Source organism: Aspergillus japonicus, assembly GCF_003184785.1.
Source record: "Aspergillus japonicus CBS 114.51 unplaced genomic scaffold BO86scaffold_36, whole genome shotgun sequence".
Lineage (NCBI taxonomy): Eukaryota > Fungi > Ascomycota > Eurotiomycetes > Eurotiales > Aspergillaceae > Aspergillus > Aspergillus japonicus.
Genome location: NW_020291673.1, coordinates 295,483 through 313,083, shown reverse-complemented (window position 1 = coordinate 313,083; position 17,601 = coordinate 295,483). Strand labels below are relative to the sequence as shown.

General features: G+C 52.9%; 4 protein-coding genes across 4 annotated transcripts; 3 read left to right on the top strand and 1 right to left on the bottom strand.

Moving 5' to 3' along the window:
- Positions 1-722: 722 nt before the first annotated feature.
- Positions 723-3,334, top strand: dspD (putative protein-tyrosine phosphatase). The gene has a single exon (XM_025666116.1). The coding sequence runs from the start codon at positions 822-824 to the stop codon at positions 2,967-2,969; it is 2,148 nt and encodes a 715-aa protein (XP_025526211.1). The 5' UTR covers positions 723-821; the 3' UTR covers positions 2,970-3,334.
- Positions 3,335-3,609: 275 nt separating this feature from the next.
- Positions 3,610-5,191, top strand: BO86DRAFT_457349 (putative S-adenosylmethionine-dependent methyltransferase). Its single transcript, XM_025677218.1, has 2 exons — positions 3,610-3,755; positions 3,909-5,191. Exons 1-2 carry the CDS (start codon positions 3,700-3,702, stop codon positions 5,080-5,082), a joined length of 1,230 nt encoding a protein of 409 aa, XP_025526210.1. The 5' UTR covers positions 3,610-3,699; the 3' UTR covers positions 5,083-5,191.
- Positions 5,192-9,267: 4,076 nt separating this feature from the next.
- BO86DRAFT_401089 (putative C2H2 finger domain protein) lies at positions 9,268-10,973 on the top strand (the record flags this gene model as incomplete). Its single annotated transcript, XM_025673750.1, has 3 exons — positions 9,268-9,282; positions 9,413-10,095; positions 10,133-10,973. 3 exons carry the CDS (start codon positions 9,268-9,270, stop codon positions 10,971-10,973), a joined length of 1,539 nt encoding a protein of 512 aa, XP_025526209.1.
- A 2,613-nt stretch (positions 10,974-13,586) lies between these two features.
- Positions 13,587-16,910, bottom strand: BO86DRAFT_420230 (GPI ethanolamine phosphate transferase 1; the record flags this gene model as incomplete). Its single annotated transcript, XM_025675185.1, has 9 exons — positions 13,587-13,700; positions 13,814-14,472; positions 14,518-14,759; positions 14,840-15,033; positions 15,078-15,427; positions 15,500-15,704; positions 15,760-16,457; positions 16,501-16,653; positions 16,745-16,910. The coding sequence occupies 9 exons, from the start codon at positions 16,908-16,910 to the stop codon at positions 13,587-13,589; spliced, it is 2,781 nt and encodes a 926-aa protein (XP_025526208.1).
- Between the last annotated feature and the right edge of the window lie 691 nt (positions 16,911-17,601).

Here is a 17,601-nt window from a genome sequence, read left to right as displayed (position 1 = left end):
CCTCCCTGTTCCCACCCCCCTCCCTCTTCCCTTGACGCAGGGACCTTTTCCACCTGCCTGCCTGGCATTGCGACTTGTCCGTGCCGTTCCTTTGAGTGGTGGTGGGCAGTCGTTTGCGACTGAGAGCAATCCCACCCACGTTTTCTGTCGTCATTCCCCGGAGGAACGACTGCCCACTTTGTTACTCTCCCCGGGCGGCAATTCTCCCTCCTCCCCCCCAAACCCTAGTTGCATATTCACTTACTTCCAAAACCTCTTTCATGAAGAACTATACCTAAAGCTTCTTTTCCTCTCCTTCATTCGAACTTCATGTTCTCGTCGCTGCTTCTCATTTGAGATCTCTCAATTTTCAATCCTTCACCTCAAACACTTTACTGACTGATCTCAAGAGGATATCCTTCTCTTGCAGCATTCCTTGGTATGTTCCTGATCTCGGACTCCATTTAGGACATCAACTGCGAATCTCTGCTTTTGCGTGCATATGCGATCCTGTTCTCTTCTTTGTTGCTTCTACAGACCTTACTAGCTCTGTTGTTTTCATTTCACGAAGCTGGCCGATCCTCGAACCGGTTTCACTCTCCTTGCAGCTGTGCTTGCTTCTACTGCCGAAAACCAACAACTTACCCTGAAACATGGAAGCTGATTGTCTAAACAAAAGGTCATTTGCGCTGGTAGCAAGTGCGACTCTACCTTGTTTTCTTGGAGCTGGCCACAACAATTGTGCCCCAGTGTTCGCGCCGACTCTTCACTACAGCTGCGATCCGGAAAGGGCAACGATCCCTTTCAAACGTAGGTGTATCTCACCAACATCTGAAACAACCATGCCGGTGCAGACCAGCGCTCCAACACTCCCGGACTCGTTTCCCTCCTTCATGTCAGTTTTTGGCGGGCGCACGCTTGACTTCTCCGAGAAGGAGGCGCGGAACACAGCACTCAAACCTCTCCGTCTGCCCACCAATGTCACCATCAATACCTCGACCCGCCGTCCCTTTCCTTTCCAACATCGTGCGAGTATTTCCTCCGTGACATCAGGTTCCGCCGACTCTTCGCCCACGACTACCATCTCAACATTCGACTCGCCATCTGTGGCGGATACATCTCCGAGCTCCTCTCCCGAATCTCCCTCGTCCATGCCCTTGGCGTTCAACAACAAATTCACCATGCCACCGGCGCGAAACTTCGAAAGCCAGTCATCGTCGACTAACAGCCTTTCCCAACCTGCTTCAGATGGCGCTAGTCTTCCACGGCCCGATTCTCCAGGCAGACGGGCACGAAACCTCAAAAACCTCTCACTGAGGATGCCGCCACCGTCCCAGTCGCGCCCACCCATCGCAACAGCATCTATGGTCGAAGGGACCTCACACCATCTCTCCGCTCCCCCGTCTCCTGTGCACATGCCTCTCAAGGGTATGCGCCGCAAACCAGCAAACTTGACCATCCGCACGCCCGGGTTCGACAGGTCATTTTCCAACAACATCACTGAGCTTGTTCCTCCCACCCCGCACTCACTGCGCCATACCGAATCTTCGCCTTCCCTGACCTCTGTCTTTTCTCCTTCTTTCGGTCCCAAGGGTGGCATGCAGCTACCTCGACCCATGACGCATCATGGCGCCCGGCGACCCTCGGCTACGTCGGAGAGCAACTTGTCACCCCTACAGACTGTAGAGGATGAGGATTCCGCTTCTGGTGGGGTGTTGCATGAGCTGAAGGAGGAGGACGATCATCTGGACTCTAGAGAATCGACGCGGCGTAGCGAGCGAGGCTACCCCAATGGGCCCATTCAAATCTATGATTCTGGCGTTTTTCTCTACTTGGAACCGACTGCGCAAGAGGCATCCCAGTTTGACGTTGTTGTGAATGTGGCTAAGGAGGTCGCAAACCCGTTTACTAAGGCCAGCGCCAACACCGAGACTGTGGTGAGCGCACTGCGCAATGGGTCCGTCAGTCCCAAGCGCCTTTCTATTGCGGAACCATGGACCGCCGCCTCGGAAACATCATTCAAATCCGCATTTGAATATCCCCCAAGTAAGGCATCGCTGCCGGCGACTCCGAAAAGTGAAGCATCCGGACCGGAATATGTCCACGTCGGCTGGGATCATAACTCGGAGATCCTGGAGGACCTATACCCACTATGCGAGCTGATCGACTCCCGCATCGCAGATGGAAAGAAAGTCCTTGTGCATTGCCAGCTGGGCGCCAGCCGATCAGCCTCGTTGGTGATCGCCTATGGTCTTTTCAAGAACCGAGACTTGGATTTCAACTCGATGTACGAGATTGTGAAGGGGCGCAGCCGCTGGGTTGGGCCCAACATGAGTCTCATTTACCAGCTGACGGATTTCCGCTCCCGCCTCCTCCGCGGGGGTTTGTCCAAAGCCGCCCCTGAAGAGTGGTTCGGCGAAAGCTCGCCAAATGACACCGAAAAGCGGCGTTCACGAGCCGAAAAGCGAGAGTCGGTCGAGACCTGTATTCCTGGCAATGAGAGTGTATACTCCGATGTTGAACCCCATTCGTCCAATGCTATGTCACAAGCATCGATGAGCTCTTTGTCGGTGCCCTCCACCAACCAGACCACGCCCGTGTCCATTGAGAGTCTTGGATTTACCAAGTCTCTTTCGCACAAACGAAGCATCTCACCCCGGCCATTGCCCTTACGCCAGAGCTTCCATACCGGGTTGACAAGCGATACTACACCTGCCAAACCGGCACCACCCCCATGGCACTCCGAAGCCGGACCGTACTCGTTGGCTAAGACCGACATGTTCGTGCGGGAAGGGTCTGAGGAATCCAACGCTCTCTTCTCACCGAGGACGACGGACTTTATGGCCGCGCCTATCTCGCGATCGGTTTCCGATGTCCTCGAGGATGATGGCCTCAACGGACTGCGGTTCCGATCGCGGATAGCGGATCCGCGGTCTCCGCCACCCGGGAATGAGAGGTTGATTATGAGAAATATTGATGAATTTCTGTAATTCTGCCATAATGTCTTCGATCGGACTGGCCATTGGGCATCGGTCTGCGAAATGATTCCATGACTACCACCACTTCATTCTGACCCGAGCGTCAGGGCAACATTCCTTTACATCTTCACTCTGGCCGTTGTGGCATCTACATTCCTTTCTTTTCTTCCCATCCACATTCATTACCTGTTTCATCTAATTGATGAGTTGATGACCAAAGCGGGCTTTACGGTCGTTATTTCGTTCATTTCTCTATCTTTTGCATTGAAGGCCATGGGCTCAACATTATGCATGCTTCCTGGACAAGCGGCGTCGTGGTGTTATAAAAGATAAAGGGCGGCGAGGAATCGTGACGTGCCTGATAACTTGTAATACTATTCTCATTTCTTTATCTGGTTGTGGCAGGCATGTGGCATGCAAGTGGCATCCAGCTGCGGAATACCCTAGGCTTATTGGTTTGTTGGTGAAATGTGACATTCGCGTTGTAGCGAGAAGATGTTGTTGTGTTGTGTAGGAGTAGAAAGTAAAGTAATATTCAGGAAGTAGTTAGTGCTATGTGTGTATGTAGTTAGCGCACGGATCAGTCTCGGGATCCGGGGAGAACTCCAGAAGTTGGCGGATAAGGCAATTTTTTGTCGACGCTCCAACCATCCACTTCCCACCCAGGACCAACAACCAGGACACCATCAAGGCCATTGCCCATTGTCCATTGCCCACGGAGAAGGGTCAGCACAATTCCACCATGACCGACCAACATCCCACATATTTAGAACCGAGTGAACTCGGCACCAAGGACTAGTAAGTTAGAAAGACTGTTTCTACCCCGCTACCCCTCTTATTTTTTTTTTTTTTTTTCTGTCGCTTTTTTTTTTCGGGTTGACACCACCTGCCTTTCCCTGAGCATTCCTGAGAATGCGCGAAAAGAGAACTCACCGACTGACGATGGAATAGCTGGGAAACCTACTACGCCCGCACCCTCTCCCACCTCTCCTCCAAACAACCCGCTCCCATCGCGTCTTCCTCGACCACCAAACCCACCACCACCACCACCTCCTCCTCCACCACCTCCTCCGATGAAGAACCCTCCGAAGAATCCGAAGACGACATCGACGACGACTCCGACCCAGGCACCTCCTGGTTCTCGGAACACAACGCCCCCGCCAAAGTCCTGGACTTCCTCACCGACGAGACCTTTCCCCTCGCGCCGTGCCACACCACCACCACCCACCCCCTCCCCGGCCATGCAGCCGATGCTGAGGCTGAGGCTGACGCCGACGCTCAAACCGGGGTAAACCGCGGAGCGCAGCCGCCGCAGCAACCCTCCATCCTCGACCTCGGCACCGGCAACGGCAGCATGCTGGCGCTGCTCCGGAAACGCGGCGGCTTCCGGGGCGCCATGGTCGGCGTGGATTATTCGGCGCAGAGCGTGGAGCTTGCGAGGCGGTTGCAGGCGTTGCGGATCCATCGGGCTTATCTCTCGGATTCGGATGAGGAGGATGAGGATTCGGATGAGGGGGAGGATGAGGGGGAGGGGGGTGAAGGGCAGGGCCCAGGGGACCGGGAGGGGACGAATATGGATATTCGCTTCGAGGAGTGGGATATCCTCTCCTCCTCGCCCTCATCCTCTTCTTCTGCTGGTGCTGGTGCTGGTGCTGGTGCTACTAGTGTGGTTCCTGAAGGGCTGGCGTGGTTTCCGTACGAGCGCCGGGGGTTCGATATTGTGTTGGATAAGGGGACGTTTGATGCTGTTTCTTTGTCGGCGGAGGTGGTGTCGGGTTCTGAGGGGGAGGATGCGGAGGGTGCGGAGGGGACTGAGGGGACTGAGGGGCTGGGGGAAGGTCAAGAGAGGAAGGGGGGAAAGATGGTGCAGAGGCGGGTTTGTGAACGGTACCCCGGCATCGCCAGGGGGTTGGTGCGTCCGGGCGGGTTCCTCGTGGTGACGAGTTGTAACTGGACGGAGGAGGAGTTGGTGGAGTGGTTTACTGCTCCTGCTGCTGCTGCTGCTGCTGATGGGCAGAAGGATCGGTTGGTGGTTTGGGGCAGGGTCGAGTATCCCAGGTTTCGCTTCGGGGGCAGGGAAGGGCAGGGTGTCTGTACGGTTTGCTTTCAGCGGGTGGTTGATTAGATCTTGATTTTCTGTGAGTATGAGTAGAGACTATGCATTAGAGTATGCCATCTCATTTTTCGGGAGGTTTGGGAGTTGGGAGTTGAAGTCGTGAAGTGGGGGAGGGAACATCTCGGTGGTCGTAGAGCGGAGATCCTCCGGGGTAAGTGTATTCTTATTCGCATACTATACACATGTGCTGTGGCATAGATGTTGGTTATCTCCGTGAGAGACATTTACACAGGTCCACGCGCTGTTGTACCCACCAGAACGCCACGCGTGGCCCTGGTTACTCCATAATTGATTGACTTTCCTCAATGCCTCTAATCAGGGTCTATCACCCAGAAGCTTATCTTACGATTGGGGGTGAGACTATGGACAAGAAAACAAAATGATGGCCATTGCTGTTCAGGATCCCGATTCTAGCATGGCGTTATGCAAAGCAAACGAACCTGAAAGATGAATTGCCGACAGGGCAACCAACTGTCGGGCGATTTCGTGCTGACTGGGCGGTTGACAGGTGGTCGGTCTCATCGATCAATCGGACCACCTCTGCGGCTGCAGATCCTCGTCGCAGGGATTTTGGCCGAACGTTCGAATGGCGAGCGTCTCTAGCTTTCCGCACGTCGCCCGCGGAATCGGATTCCTGCCTGACTGGTTGACGGTCAATTGTTTTTGTTGGACTGTTTGTGAGCTACCTTTCTTCGATCCTGGAACCGAGGACTCCACTCTGTCCACAGTATTAGCAGCAACAGCAGCAACAACTGCATCGAATACGCTCTTGGCGCAGAGGCGCAATTGCTTCAGACCAACACAGCAAGTCTTCTCGGAATTTTCTGAAACCTGTGTCTCCCAGTTATTTTACCTTCTCTTTTCTCAGCAGCAGCAGCAGCAGCAGCAGCAGCAGCAGGAAAAGGGATTGCGCGATGATGGACCTCCGGCAGAAGTGAGGTCGAAGTGGATCCCTCTGGAATGTGCACAACGTCATCCCGAAGTTGGGATTCTTTTTTTTTTCTGTTTCTCCCCCCAAACTGGGCAGCAGTTCTTCAACAAGAATTTCATGAATGCTGACCGCTAGGCAATCCAGTTTTTTTTTCTGTGTGATGGGCAATAACACATGGCATTCCCTTGGAATGTTTTTTTTCTTGCAAAACCCGGTTCGGTTCAGACTCCGATGTCCGCGTGCCTGGCAATCCTTCGTCGATCAGGAACGACAGTGAAGGGGGGGGAGGGAAGGGAGGGGGGAATTTATTTTCGCCAGGTCAGCAGTCAGACAGTCCGACGGTCAGGCTCAGCGATCGTGACGTAGGATGATCCATCGATAGGGAAAGGGTTAAGGGATGGATACTCATAAAAAGAGGAGTACGGAGTAGGGGAAAGGGTGATGTGGTGGGCGACTCCACTTGAGGGCCACGGCCAGACTGTCTGTCTGTTGTTTGTTGTCTGTCTGTCTGTCTGTCTGTCTGCCAGCCAGCCAGCCCACTGGGTCCAGCTGGTTGGCAGATCAGGGAGACTCAAGAGTCCACCATGGGTTTGAAAAGTGGACAGAATTCAACGTAGTCGGGAATGAGGTAGGTCCACGACTTTTTATTATTCGAGAGGGGTGGAAGACATGTCACGGGGTATCCAGAAGGATTGACTGATCGACTGAGCAACTTACACACTCCGTGACCCACGAACACCTGGTGAGAGGAGAGGAGACGAGTTGAGTTTAAACTTGCGTGCTTGCTTGCTGACTGGGCTGGAGGACTGGAGATAAGGTCGGGTTCACTGTGTCAGTTCGTACAGTATTGTACCGACCGAGCGTACTGTACCACCACGTACCAGTTACCGTGACGGTACCGAACTCACCCGGGGCGGGCGCTTCCCCCGGCCCCTCTCTCCAAGCCCCGTACAGTACGGTCAGCTGGCGGAAATGACATCATGCTCCCCACCCTATTCCAGGCCCTAGACCGGTCGATGAAGGGTGGCGTAATTACGGTATGGTCATGGCTGGCTATCGACGGCCACGGGGGCGGGAGGCCCCGATCTGCCTGAGTGATTTTTGGGAAGTTGCAGCAAGTCGCCAGTCGTAAGCAAGTTACACACTGTGTCCGGGCCCATCAATGATTGTTCGTGGCACAATGAAATCCCTCCTGAAAAGGACTTTCTTGTTTGCCTTTTTTTTTTTGTTTTGTTACATGTATTTCTGAATCATTTCCATGATTCTTATTCAAACCTCCGATGGTTCTTTGTGAAGAAGAGAAACAAAGAATGAAGAATGGATGATCCGGACTGAGGAGAGGAGGGAGGAGGTTCGGAGGATTTGGCCAGCTTCCCATTGCAGAAGCACCAGCTGATGGGTCCTCACAACGTACTGTCCTTAGTAGCCTCGCAGGTGACCGGAGCTGGGCCTTTCTCCGCCTCCAAACAAAAACAATCACCACTACCACAACAATAACTCTGCTGCAGAGTCATGCCAAAACACTACAAGAGTAAGACTCTCAAAAAATTATTTGAGTGTCAACTTCAACTTTTTTTTTTTTTTCTTTTCTTACTGAAACTTGGGGAAATCTTCTTTGTCTGGACCCAATCGTTCTGAATTCCGAGCACTGGTTGATATCATCCACGATTCCACTTCTCGGAAGGCAGATGCGAGTGGAGCAAATAACATCCCAGAACTGCCTGGTTTCGCTGCTCCTGCTCCGTGTTCTGTTGCTGGTTTGTTAGTCAGGAACCGGCCCAGCCCTGACTGCCCTTGAAAATTAATTTGTTCCGCGGTGTTCGGTGTTCGGTGTTCTCAGAGATCCATTCGCTGGTTTTCTTGGTGAGTGGGTTGGAGATGGGGTAGTTTAAGTCTTTTCCAGAATCAACCCAAAAAGAAAAGATGCTCTGCTTGACGGAGTACTCTGCTCTGCTTTGCTTTTGCCTGGGGAAAAGATCCGCGTGGACAAACAGCTTTGGGAATTTTTGGTTTTTGGACGGTAATTGAGTCGAATCCAGAGCGGATCGCCCGACCCCCGCATTGCTGCTTTACTAGCAAAAACCCAATCCAGTCATTTACAACCAATCCTCTCTCGCGGGTTTGCCTATTTCGTTTTGAATTGCATGGGGAAAGGAAACCAAAATAAATTCATAGAAGAGGGGGAATTCAAGAGGGGAAGAGAGGGAGACAGTGAGCAGTGAGGAAGATGAATCAACAACATCAGTTGAATTGAAGGAGAAAAAACATTAAACCCCCCCCCCCCCCCCCCCCCCCCCCCCCCGCAAAACTGTAGTCACTAGACTACCAACTACCTAGATAAAAGGTCCCTATCTGTAGTATACTAACTAGACTAGTATGATAGATAGTATTAGTATCTAACAATGATTCCCCCTCTCTTTCAAAATAAAAATAAATTTAGCAATTAATTCCCTGGGTATTGATGACTGATGCAATGTAATTAACTAATCTCTCCTACTATCAGTATTATCAGCAGTAACCGTACTAGACTGGACCTCGTGCAGCCATCCAATCCATTCATTCACTTGTTCTATTCATTCATTCCTCTGGTCTCTCTCGCTCTCTCTTTCCTGCAGCAGCTGCTGCTTAACACCTTTTCTTTTCCCTAACTTTACTTGATTGACTTACATAGTAACTTACTCTGATCTCCTGTTTTATTTTATTTTATTTTTGATTATTATTATTATTATTATTTTTTTCTTTTTCCCTTTTTTGTCCCTCTTGCTCTCTCTCTCTCTCCTCTCCCTCCCCCTTCAACCCTTTCCCCTCTTACTTTCAATTTCCCCTCTCTGCCTCTGCCTCTTTCTCCTCTTCTTCTACAACGCTTCCTTTTTCTCTCTCCCCTTCCCCTTCTCTATATCCATCCTCCTCCTAATCATCCCAATTGACTCCCTCTCCCAATTGCCCCGTTAAATCACTCACGTACTACCTTGTGGTTGGCCCTGAACCTTGCTCGTGCTTAGCCTGACAGGTACCTGCTCTGCCGCTCGTATCCCTGGATTTTGCCCGCCAGCTGAATTTCTTTGCCTCACTTCTCTTTCAATTTATTTCTCATTTTCCTCCCTCCACCTCCCGCTTCCTCACTACTTCTCTACTGTTCGACTACGATCCCTCCACCACCTCCGCTAAACCATACCACTCAGATTTCCTCTCTGGTGCTATTCAATACTACTACTACCTCTGGACTGCACGGGATTGACAGCCCGACAGTCCACGTACTAAACATGGCCTCCTTCAAGGTAACGTGCACTCTTTCCTTTCCCCTGGACTTTCTCCGTGGATGGCGTGCTCTGCGGACAGTCAGCGCTATTGAATCCACTCCCCCCAGACAATATGTCCGACTAACAACTCCGATCTTCCATAAAATAGGAATTGTCCCTCTCTCGCCCTCTTCCTCAATCCAACTCCCGTCACCACTCACACTCCATCTCGCTCGGTGCGGTCAACGCCAATCATCGGGTGACTCGTCGCAAGAGTGTCACCACTGCTGCTGCTGCTAATGCGGCCGCTGCTGCGGTCGCTGCATCCTTGAAAGAATCGGGCGATTCCATGGGAATTCCGATGCCCGCACACCGCCGTGGGAGTCGAAAGGGCTGGGAGTCTAGCTCGGTCGGAGCCCCCTCCGGCTTCGGCTCTTATCTGTCTCGCAGTATGAACAGCCCCAGCCAGGAACCCCCGGTCGCTCGCAAAACCTCCCCTTCCCAGACCACCCCCGTCGTACCCCCCGCAACCATCTCCGAAAACGCCGCGCCAGATTCCTCGGATCCCAGTGACCCAGCGGCCAAGCCCGTCACCACCAAGAACCGCAACCGCCGGGCCAGCGAAGGTGCCCACCTGGTCAAACCCGAGGGAAAGCGATCCATGGCCGAGCTTCGCTGCGAGCGTTGCGGGAAAGGGTATAAGCATGGCAGCTGCTTGTCCAAGCATATGTGTGTATCCTCCCCCTATGCCATCCGGCCATCGGGCTCGGTCCGGAGCAAATGCGCCATGTCGGCTCTGTCCCAGGTCGCCTTCGTGGTCATTCCGCTCCCTCCAACTCTCTTCTCCTCCTGGTGGATCGCAGTAAATTGACGTTTATTGGATATACAGGTGGGAACATGACCCTGCGTGGGCCATCACTTCGAAACTTTTGATCTCCAAGCACCAACAGGTGCAATTGCTGGAAGCCGCCTCTGTGCTGGTTACGATGACTCAGGAGGATTCCGATGAGAACGCCGAAGCCGACTCGGAGATCTCGGCCTCCTCACCGGACGCATCGTCGGAGCTTCGAGAGGGTCTCAGTTCCGCGGAGACGACCCCGCCTCCAATGGACGAGGACGAGGACGACGATGAAGACATGGCCATGGAACCCACGGCCGACAAGCGATTCAGCGTTAGCAATGCTTCGGGTCTCTTCTCTCACTCATATCAGTCCGGCCCCTCAAGCTCGTTCACGAGCAGCGCTCCCTGGGCATCTCCAGCCTTTTCTCACATGCGGCACTCGAGCATTGACACCCGCCCTTCCACTGCGGAAGCCAAGTTGCACGAGGACGACGAGGCTGATCTGGCAGCCGCGATCGGTCTCTGCAATTTTGGCACCCCTCGCATGGGGCCGGTGCCGCTGTCTCCTAGCGTGCCTCCAGTGCCTTCCCTCCCGACTCGATTCCTCGACCAACGCAGTCCCTCGGACAGCGAAAGCCACAGCTTGGACCAGTCCAACGCAGGCCTTGCCAACTCGGCCTTCTCGAACACCACTTCCAACCTCTTCCTCTCTCTTTCTTATAACCCGTCGCTGTCTTACAAGGTCTCCGATGAGCGCGAAGTCCGAACGGGTGGTGCTGCAACCGACCGTGCCAAGCGACAAACCCGCAACGCCGACGTCGATTTCAGCAGTCGGCCAGCCCAGGCGGACGACGACGACGATGGTATCTTCGGCCGAATGGAAGAATAGATGGAAGCCTCATGACCCGCCTTCACACTCCTTTCACCCATCGCTCTCCTATCCGACCTCCCTCCTTCTATCTTCCCGCCGAACCGCTGCACTGACAGCCATCCACCACATCACCCTGATGACATGTACGAGATTGCGTGACTTTTTGTAAATGTTGATATTCTATTTCTCGTGTTGGAGTTGGAACACCCCTTTTGCATGTATCGCAGATTTTCTATATCTATTTGTATAACCCCAGCGCCGGCTTGTGACTGGATTGTCTGCCGCTACCACTCTTACCACACACCCACTGACTGACTCCACCTATACCAATTTCATATGTTTTTTCTCGTTTTTTTGTGAATTGTCCGCTGTACTTTTTAGCCCATGCGGGAGCCCATGCGGGGAGAAATTTTCTCGAAGCAACTGCAAACACGCATCTTGTACTTCCACCTTTGCATTTGGGCTTGTTGTGTTCTTCAGACTTGACGGAGAGTGTTCTGGTCTGATCCACATCCGGGGTGATCAAACCCGATGCACGCCCACTCCAACGGCGACTGGTCATCTGCGATCCATCTCTAGTCCGTCGAGTTTCACGGTATCGACCGACTCCATCTCATTTTGTCTGGAAGAATGGGGCAGACGGGACGAATTGGTTCTACCACTTCATGTTCTGCTTCGTTCTCTGTCCTTTTCTGTTTGTATAAAGGGAAATCTTATCTTAACCTTAACCTGAACTATATCAATCAACCTTGTTGAGTCAATTAACTGGATTTGTTCGTATAAGGTAGACAGCCACTAGCGCTGGTTCTTACCATGACATAATGCCATCACTAGGATAAGTGGTAGCTAAGTTACAGTATGTACTCTCCTTAGTATTGAACTGGATTGCTGCAGAAACCCAGCGACTTCCCCTTCCGCGTCAGGTCGAACTTTGTGCTGCTTTTATGTTCACTGAGCACACTGGAGTGATTGACCTAGAGCCTCCATTGCAGCCACTACTGCATAGCTACCTGCCCGTATGACATGATCAGCGCAGGGGGATGGAGGTAAAGAGTGCTTGTCCCGCCTTACCTCCGGCTGTGATCTAGGGTTCGCTAACCAGTTTATATCGCCGATATCTCGCGATTGCATTGCCAGACTTATCCTAGACTATAGTCCATCCTCTCCCTCTATTTCCGTCCACGTCAATACACTTCTATACAGGAATCCTCTCCTCATTATCCTCACCCTATCCAACTTTACCCCGCCTGCTATCGAAAAGCGGGGCGACCCAGGGAGCATTTTGTTTTCAACGCCAGCTCTTTGATAAACCGCTCGCCACCTTTGCGCCAGAAGGTCTAACCTTACAAACCAGATAATCATCATCATCATCATCATCATCATCACCACCGGGGCCAATACTAAAATCTCCGCTGTTAGTATAGTAAGCAGCTGCTGGCGCTGGTGCGGGGCCTGAGTGAGCCAACTGATTCTGGCGGTCCGCAGTATATAGCCAAGGGGGGAAAGGAGACGGATGCCCTTACTGCTGCTGCTGCTGCTGCTGTTGTCAGGCACGCACGGGCCCCGAGAGCCCACGCCGTGGCCTAGAGCTTCTTTCTATACATCGAGGACGGCAAACACACACTTGCGGCACAAGAGGTGATTCATTCGGTTCCTGTGCACTGTTCTCTGTTCCCTGTTCACTGGGGGGGGGGAACTTGGTTAATCGTTACTATGTACATGTATGTACCTTCAGCTGGGCGCTTTGTCTTGTACTGTACAACACCCTAGGGCAAGGAGATTTGCAAGCAACTGAGGGGGCGGGGGGAACTGATGGGTTGAACTTCAGTAACGCAGTATACAGTACTCTAGTAGACATTGGTTGGACTGTTGAGTTAAGGATTTTTTTGTTTTTTTTTTTTTTTGTTTTTTTCTTCAAGGCCCAGAGGGATCTAGAGCCCTAATAAGTTTTGACTAAACTCACCCCATAAAGTTCGCATTCCCCCCCCACGGCACAGTGGAAGGCCAAAGGGTGGGTGGGGGTTCAAGCAGCCAGCTACTGGTTGTCAAGCACCTCTCTACATATAAGCCATTAGTTACATCAACGACCACCGCAGTTTTCCCCAAGGGAATCTTCTGCGTTGGTTGCGAGTGAAGGGTGTGTGTGTGTGCGTTCTTCCGCTGACTCCCGGCTCATGCTCCATCGCCAGTCGGACTTGGATGTTGCATTGCACTCCTTTTTCGCGCAAGTTTCGACCTGCCTTCCCCCCCATCACCCAGCTCTCTCGGAATTGGGGTGCCCATCCATGGCTAGCCTAGTCTACCGGTTGCTATAACCACTTTTGTCTTGACTTGACATTCGATAGTAAAATTAAAACAGCAGTCGGATGATATCTGTACACTCCTCAATCGGAACCTCCTATCAGGTGTTCTATTGGTGTATAGAGTCATTCTGCGGCCATACTGGGAGCTGCGCAAGCGTTGGTTACGGGGAGTGATTTATATATCGATCTGGGGCTCGCAGATACAATACTGCACAGCACACCACATCTTTGATGCCGCTAGTGGTACAGAACTGTGCAGGCGAATTTGGATGGCGAGGAGTGTGAGAGATAAGATTTTGATTGTTCTATACCTCGGCGTATCGTGTAATCAGCACGTCGTATCAGCTGGAGAGGTCCCCAAGGAGAATTGAAAAGGTATCATGGTGTCCAAGGTCTTTTGATGAGTGGTCTGAGGCTTGAAGTGAGGGTTAATGGAGCTTGCCTTTTCACACACACACACACACACACACCTCATGAAGGCTTGGCCTTCGTCTCAGTGCCCACAGCAACCCCCTCAGCACCATCGACCCCCTCGCGCCCCTCGCGCCCCCCTACAACCCCCTCCCCAACCATCTCCAGCCCCGCCACAAACCCACAGAGCAACGACGCCAGCACAAACACCGTGATACTCTCCCCGATCTCCAGCCACGAGCCCTCATCCCGGACGCACCAAAAGAACCGCAGCGTCAGATAGTCGCTCGCGGCGACGACCAGCACGAAGAGTGCCCCAGGCCGCAGGCGCAGCGCGCGGGTCAAGAGCCCCAGGTTCGCCGAGACGAGCACGAAGGGCGCCAGGATCTTGAGGATCAGGAGGGCGCCCTGGCTGGAGGGATCGAAGACCGGGAGGAGACGCAGCACGGCGTCCAGGGAGAAGGAGGAGATCGAGGCGAGGTTCCCGGTGCTGAAGAAGGCGGAGTGAGACAGGTAGAGGAAGAAGAGGGCAATGCGCGCGTCGGAGAAGCGGAGGGGCCGGAGTTGTGGTGATTTTCGGGCGATGGATGGGGTTGCGGGCTGCTCTGGGTGGTAGTCAGAGACTTTAGACTCCAGTTGTACCCAGGTGAAGAGCGTGCCGCGCAGGCAGCAGTAGAAGAGGTCCTCGTAGGAGATAGTGAGGAGTATGAATAGTGGGGCAAATGTGAAGAAGAGGACTACTAGTTGGTAAATGTGGTGGCGTCTGGTCCGCAGAGCGAAGAACGGGAGGATAAAGGACGTCACTGGTACAGGTTAATCTTGGTATGCCGCAGGAGTGGTGTACTGACCGAGTATTGTCCATCCTAGGATCTGTGTCGGACGAGGGAGTCCTTCTCTAGACTGCAGGGAGGCCGCTGCGGACCGCGTCATACATATGGCCAAAGGTACTAATCCGACCTGGAACATCAGAAGCAATCTTCCTAACCGGTCAATCTCAACCACATTTCCTAATGATGCTCGTTGGAGTATTGTCGGTTCGAAGATGATATACAAGACACCGCAGGAAAACATGAGGAGACCACCCAAGGTGCTATTCGTTATAAGGTGCTATTCGTTATGTTAACTGGCAATCATCTCAATCCGCATGCGATATAACCGGGCTGAACATACATCAAAGTAGTATCCTCCGTTTTCATGGCCGGAAGAAGGGTGAAAATGCTCATAGCACCACATTGAACTGCCCACGCCAAACATACGAGGCGATTGGCACGGATAAAATCAATGCCATAGATAGCGGGCCAGAAGAGGGCGAGAATGTAGATGAGTGTGTAAATCCTGCGATCATGATAACTTTGAACCTGTTGCTAGGTAAACATAAGGTGCGCACGAGCAGGGTACCGAAACTTACGATCGCCTCTAAGAGCAGGCCCAAGAGCAGCACCCCGGCCACATCTGCAGTCACGTTGCTGGCGGATATCCGTGTGGAAAGTGCCCTAATGGCCTGGGTCCAGGTATCTTGACAGGCCCATACCTCAGCCCAGAATAAGACCGGGAAAACAGCGTACGCATAATATTGCATCGGAGACTTCTGCGAGTACAGTCTCACCAGAAGAGCAAGACTGACAAATCCCATCACGGTGAGGCGGACAGTAGAACGTCTTGGCTTAAGACTATTATCTGCGCTTGGTAGGTCAAAGTGGCTGAGCGCGTTCGTGAGAGCGAAGGCCATCCACCCCAGGTAGCCGACGCTGATCAGAGCTCGAAGAAAGAGTCAATCATAGGTCTGTAGGTATCGCAAGCCCTGAAGAGACAGGTCGATCAGATCCTCACAGCCTTCAATCGCCCCCCGAAAATGCCCCTGACGGATCGCATTACGGATTCGAGCAATTCTTTCTTCTTGATTTGGACCTTGGCCGTGACTGAGTGCCGGAAAGGGCACATACCAGAGCTTCGAGGCCATCATACGACTTTCTCGGACTCGATACATCTCCAAGATCTCCAGCGCATTAACCAACATCGCTTCCGCCTGAGTGGACTCGTCCGCATCGAGATAAGGCAACGGAAGGCGTCCGACCGAGTTAACGGGAAACGGAATCCCCCGCCAGATATGCCATCAGCGCCGCAATATCAGCCTGGGCGACATCATGCCTCTGCACATGATCCAGGTGCCAATCGGCAGAAAACCCATCGTGTCCAGCCGCCACGCTGCCCGGGGGCCCTGCCTTGGGACGGGCCACGCCAGCGCCCCACGCGATGAGGGGCGTCCGGGTATTGTCTGGGTGTCCATCCCCGTGGCTGCCCCAATCGCTCATCCCATGGTCCGCGGTAAAAACAAAAGCCGTCCGGTCATCCCCAAAAAAAGCCTGCAACTCATCGCAGATCTCGCGCACGCCGTTGTCGACCACCTGGAGATTATGCAGATATTCGCGCGAGTAGGGCCGGTAAGAGTGGCCGGAAGTGTCCAGGCCGAGCAGATGGAGAAAGAAGATGTTCTGATCTTGTCTCAGGGCAGTCTCCAAGCTTGGGTTGTCGGTGGCGGAACGAAAGAAGCGCTTCACGCGGTCGAAGACCCAGATATCTAGCTCGGTGGCGTCCTTGCTGTAATCTTCCGCGTCGGCGCTGTACATGTCTGTATCCACGCGGTCTGGTGCGGCCCCCTGCGCGAACATCGGCAGGATGTCGGGACTGCCCCAGCTCCACGCATGTCGGCTGCGGTTCAGCACGCTATCGAAGCCCACTGGGTTCAGCTTCCAGCCCGTGGTCACAGCGGAGACGTCTTCGTAGAGGCCTGCGAGAAGGGCCACATGGCCTGGGCGCGTTTCGGTCGGTACGCGTGTATGAGACTCCAAAGGTACCATGTTCCAACACTCGTGTGCGCAGAAAGGGAGCTAAGTAACGTGGTATCTGCGCCGACTCATCTGTGGGGGCGTCTGGGGACGGGTCGGGGAATTGTTGAAAGGTCTTGTCCGCGCGGAGACCGTCAGCTGCAGTGCAGCCACCATTATATAGAATTAGAACCGTCGACTTTCCACAAGATACTGAAGGGGAGAGAGAAAACGGGATAGTCCCCCTTACCGACAAAGGACACGACGCGTTGAGCAGGAGGAGAAACCTGGACGCGGTGGGCCTTCATGCCCCCGACAACGGGGCTCACGAAGTAAATGTCGAAGATAGAATAGACATAGAGTAAGTGGAAAACAACTGCGAGGGCCAGAAAATGCGAGCGGTTTAATCGAGCCATGTCTGTCTGTCCACATTGACCGAAGAAGTGATTCCTTCGACGTTTACTTCATTGCCTTTGAAACAGAGAAGAGCAAGGAGACGGACCTGGTAGATACCACGTGATCCGGTGGACGAAGTTGGCAATTGACGCCTAAAGTTAGTGGGAAACAAGATGGCGCTATTCCGGGCCGTGCAGGGGTTTGGCATAGAATGGAGAAAAATCAGATATTGCCAAGTACCACTACCATATATTTGATCCGTTGATCTGCTTGGAACTGGAAGAGTAGGGATCTGAAGTCAAAGACATATTTTTTATTGTATGTGACAACCGAAAATAATGGAATCATCCAGGCCCATGAGTTTTAGGTCTGGTTTCAACGTGGTGTTTTGGTTTTGAGATGAGCTCACTGTACGATACAGTACTATCTGCATAGCTTTCATGAGATTCTTGACGTTATCAGTCAGTCCAACATTGAGCACACTGCAATGATGCGCTATCCATGAGCCGAGACGCCAGATTCCCTCTGGTGGATTCCCTCATGGACACTCAATCAGGGTTCCACTTCAGATCTCGACTTCGGCCGGAACGGATCGACGCGGGTACCTTCCGGTCCAGATTTAGCGTGCATCCATCCCGGGGGCACTGGCCCGTGCCAGACCTTCTGTACAGTACACCACCTGTATGAAGCTTCGTATAGAAAACAACAACA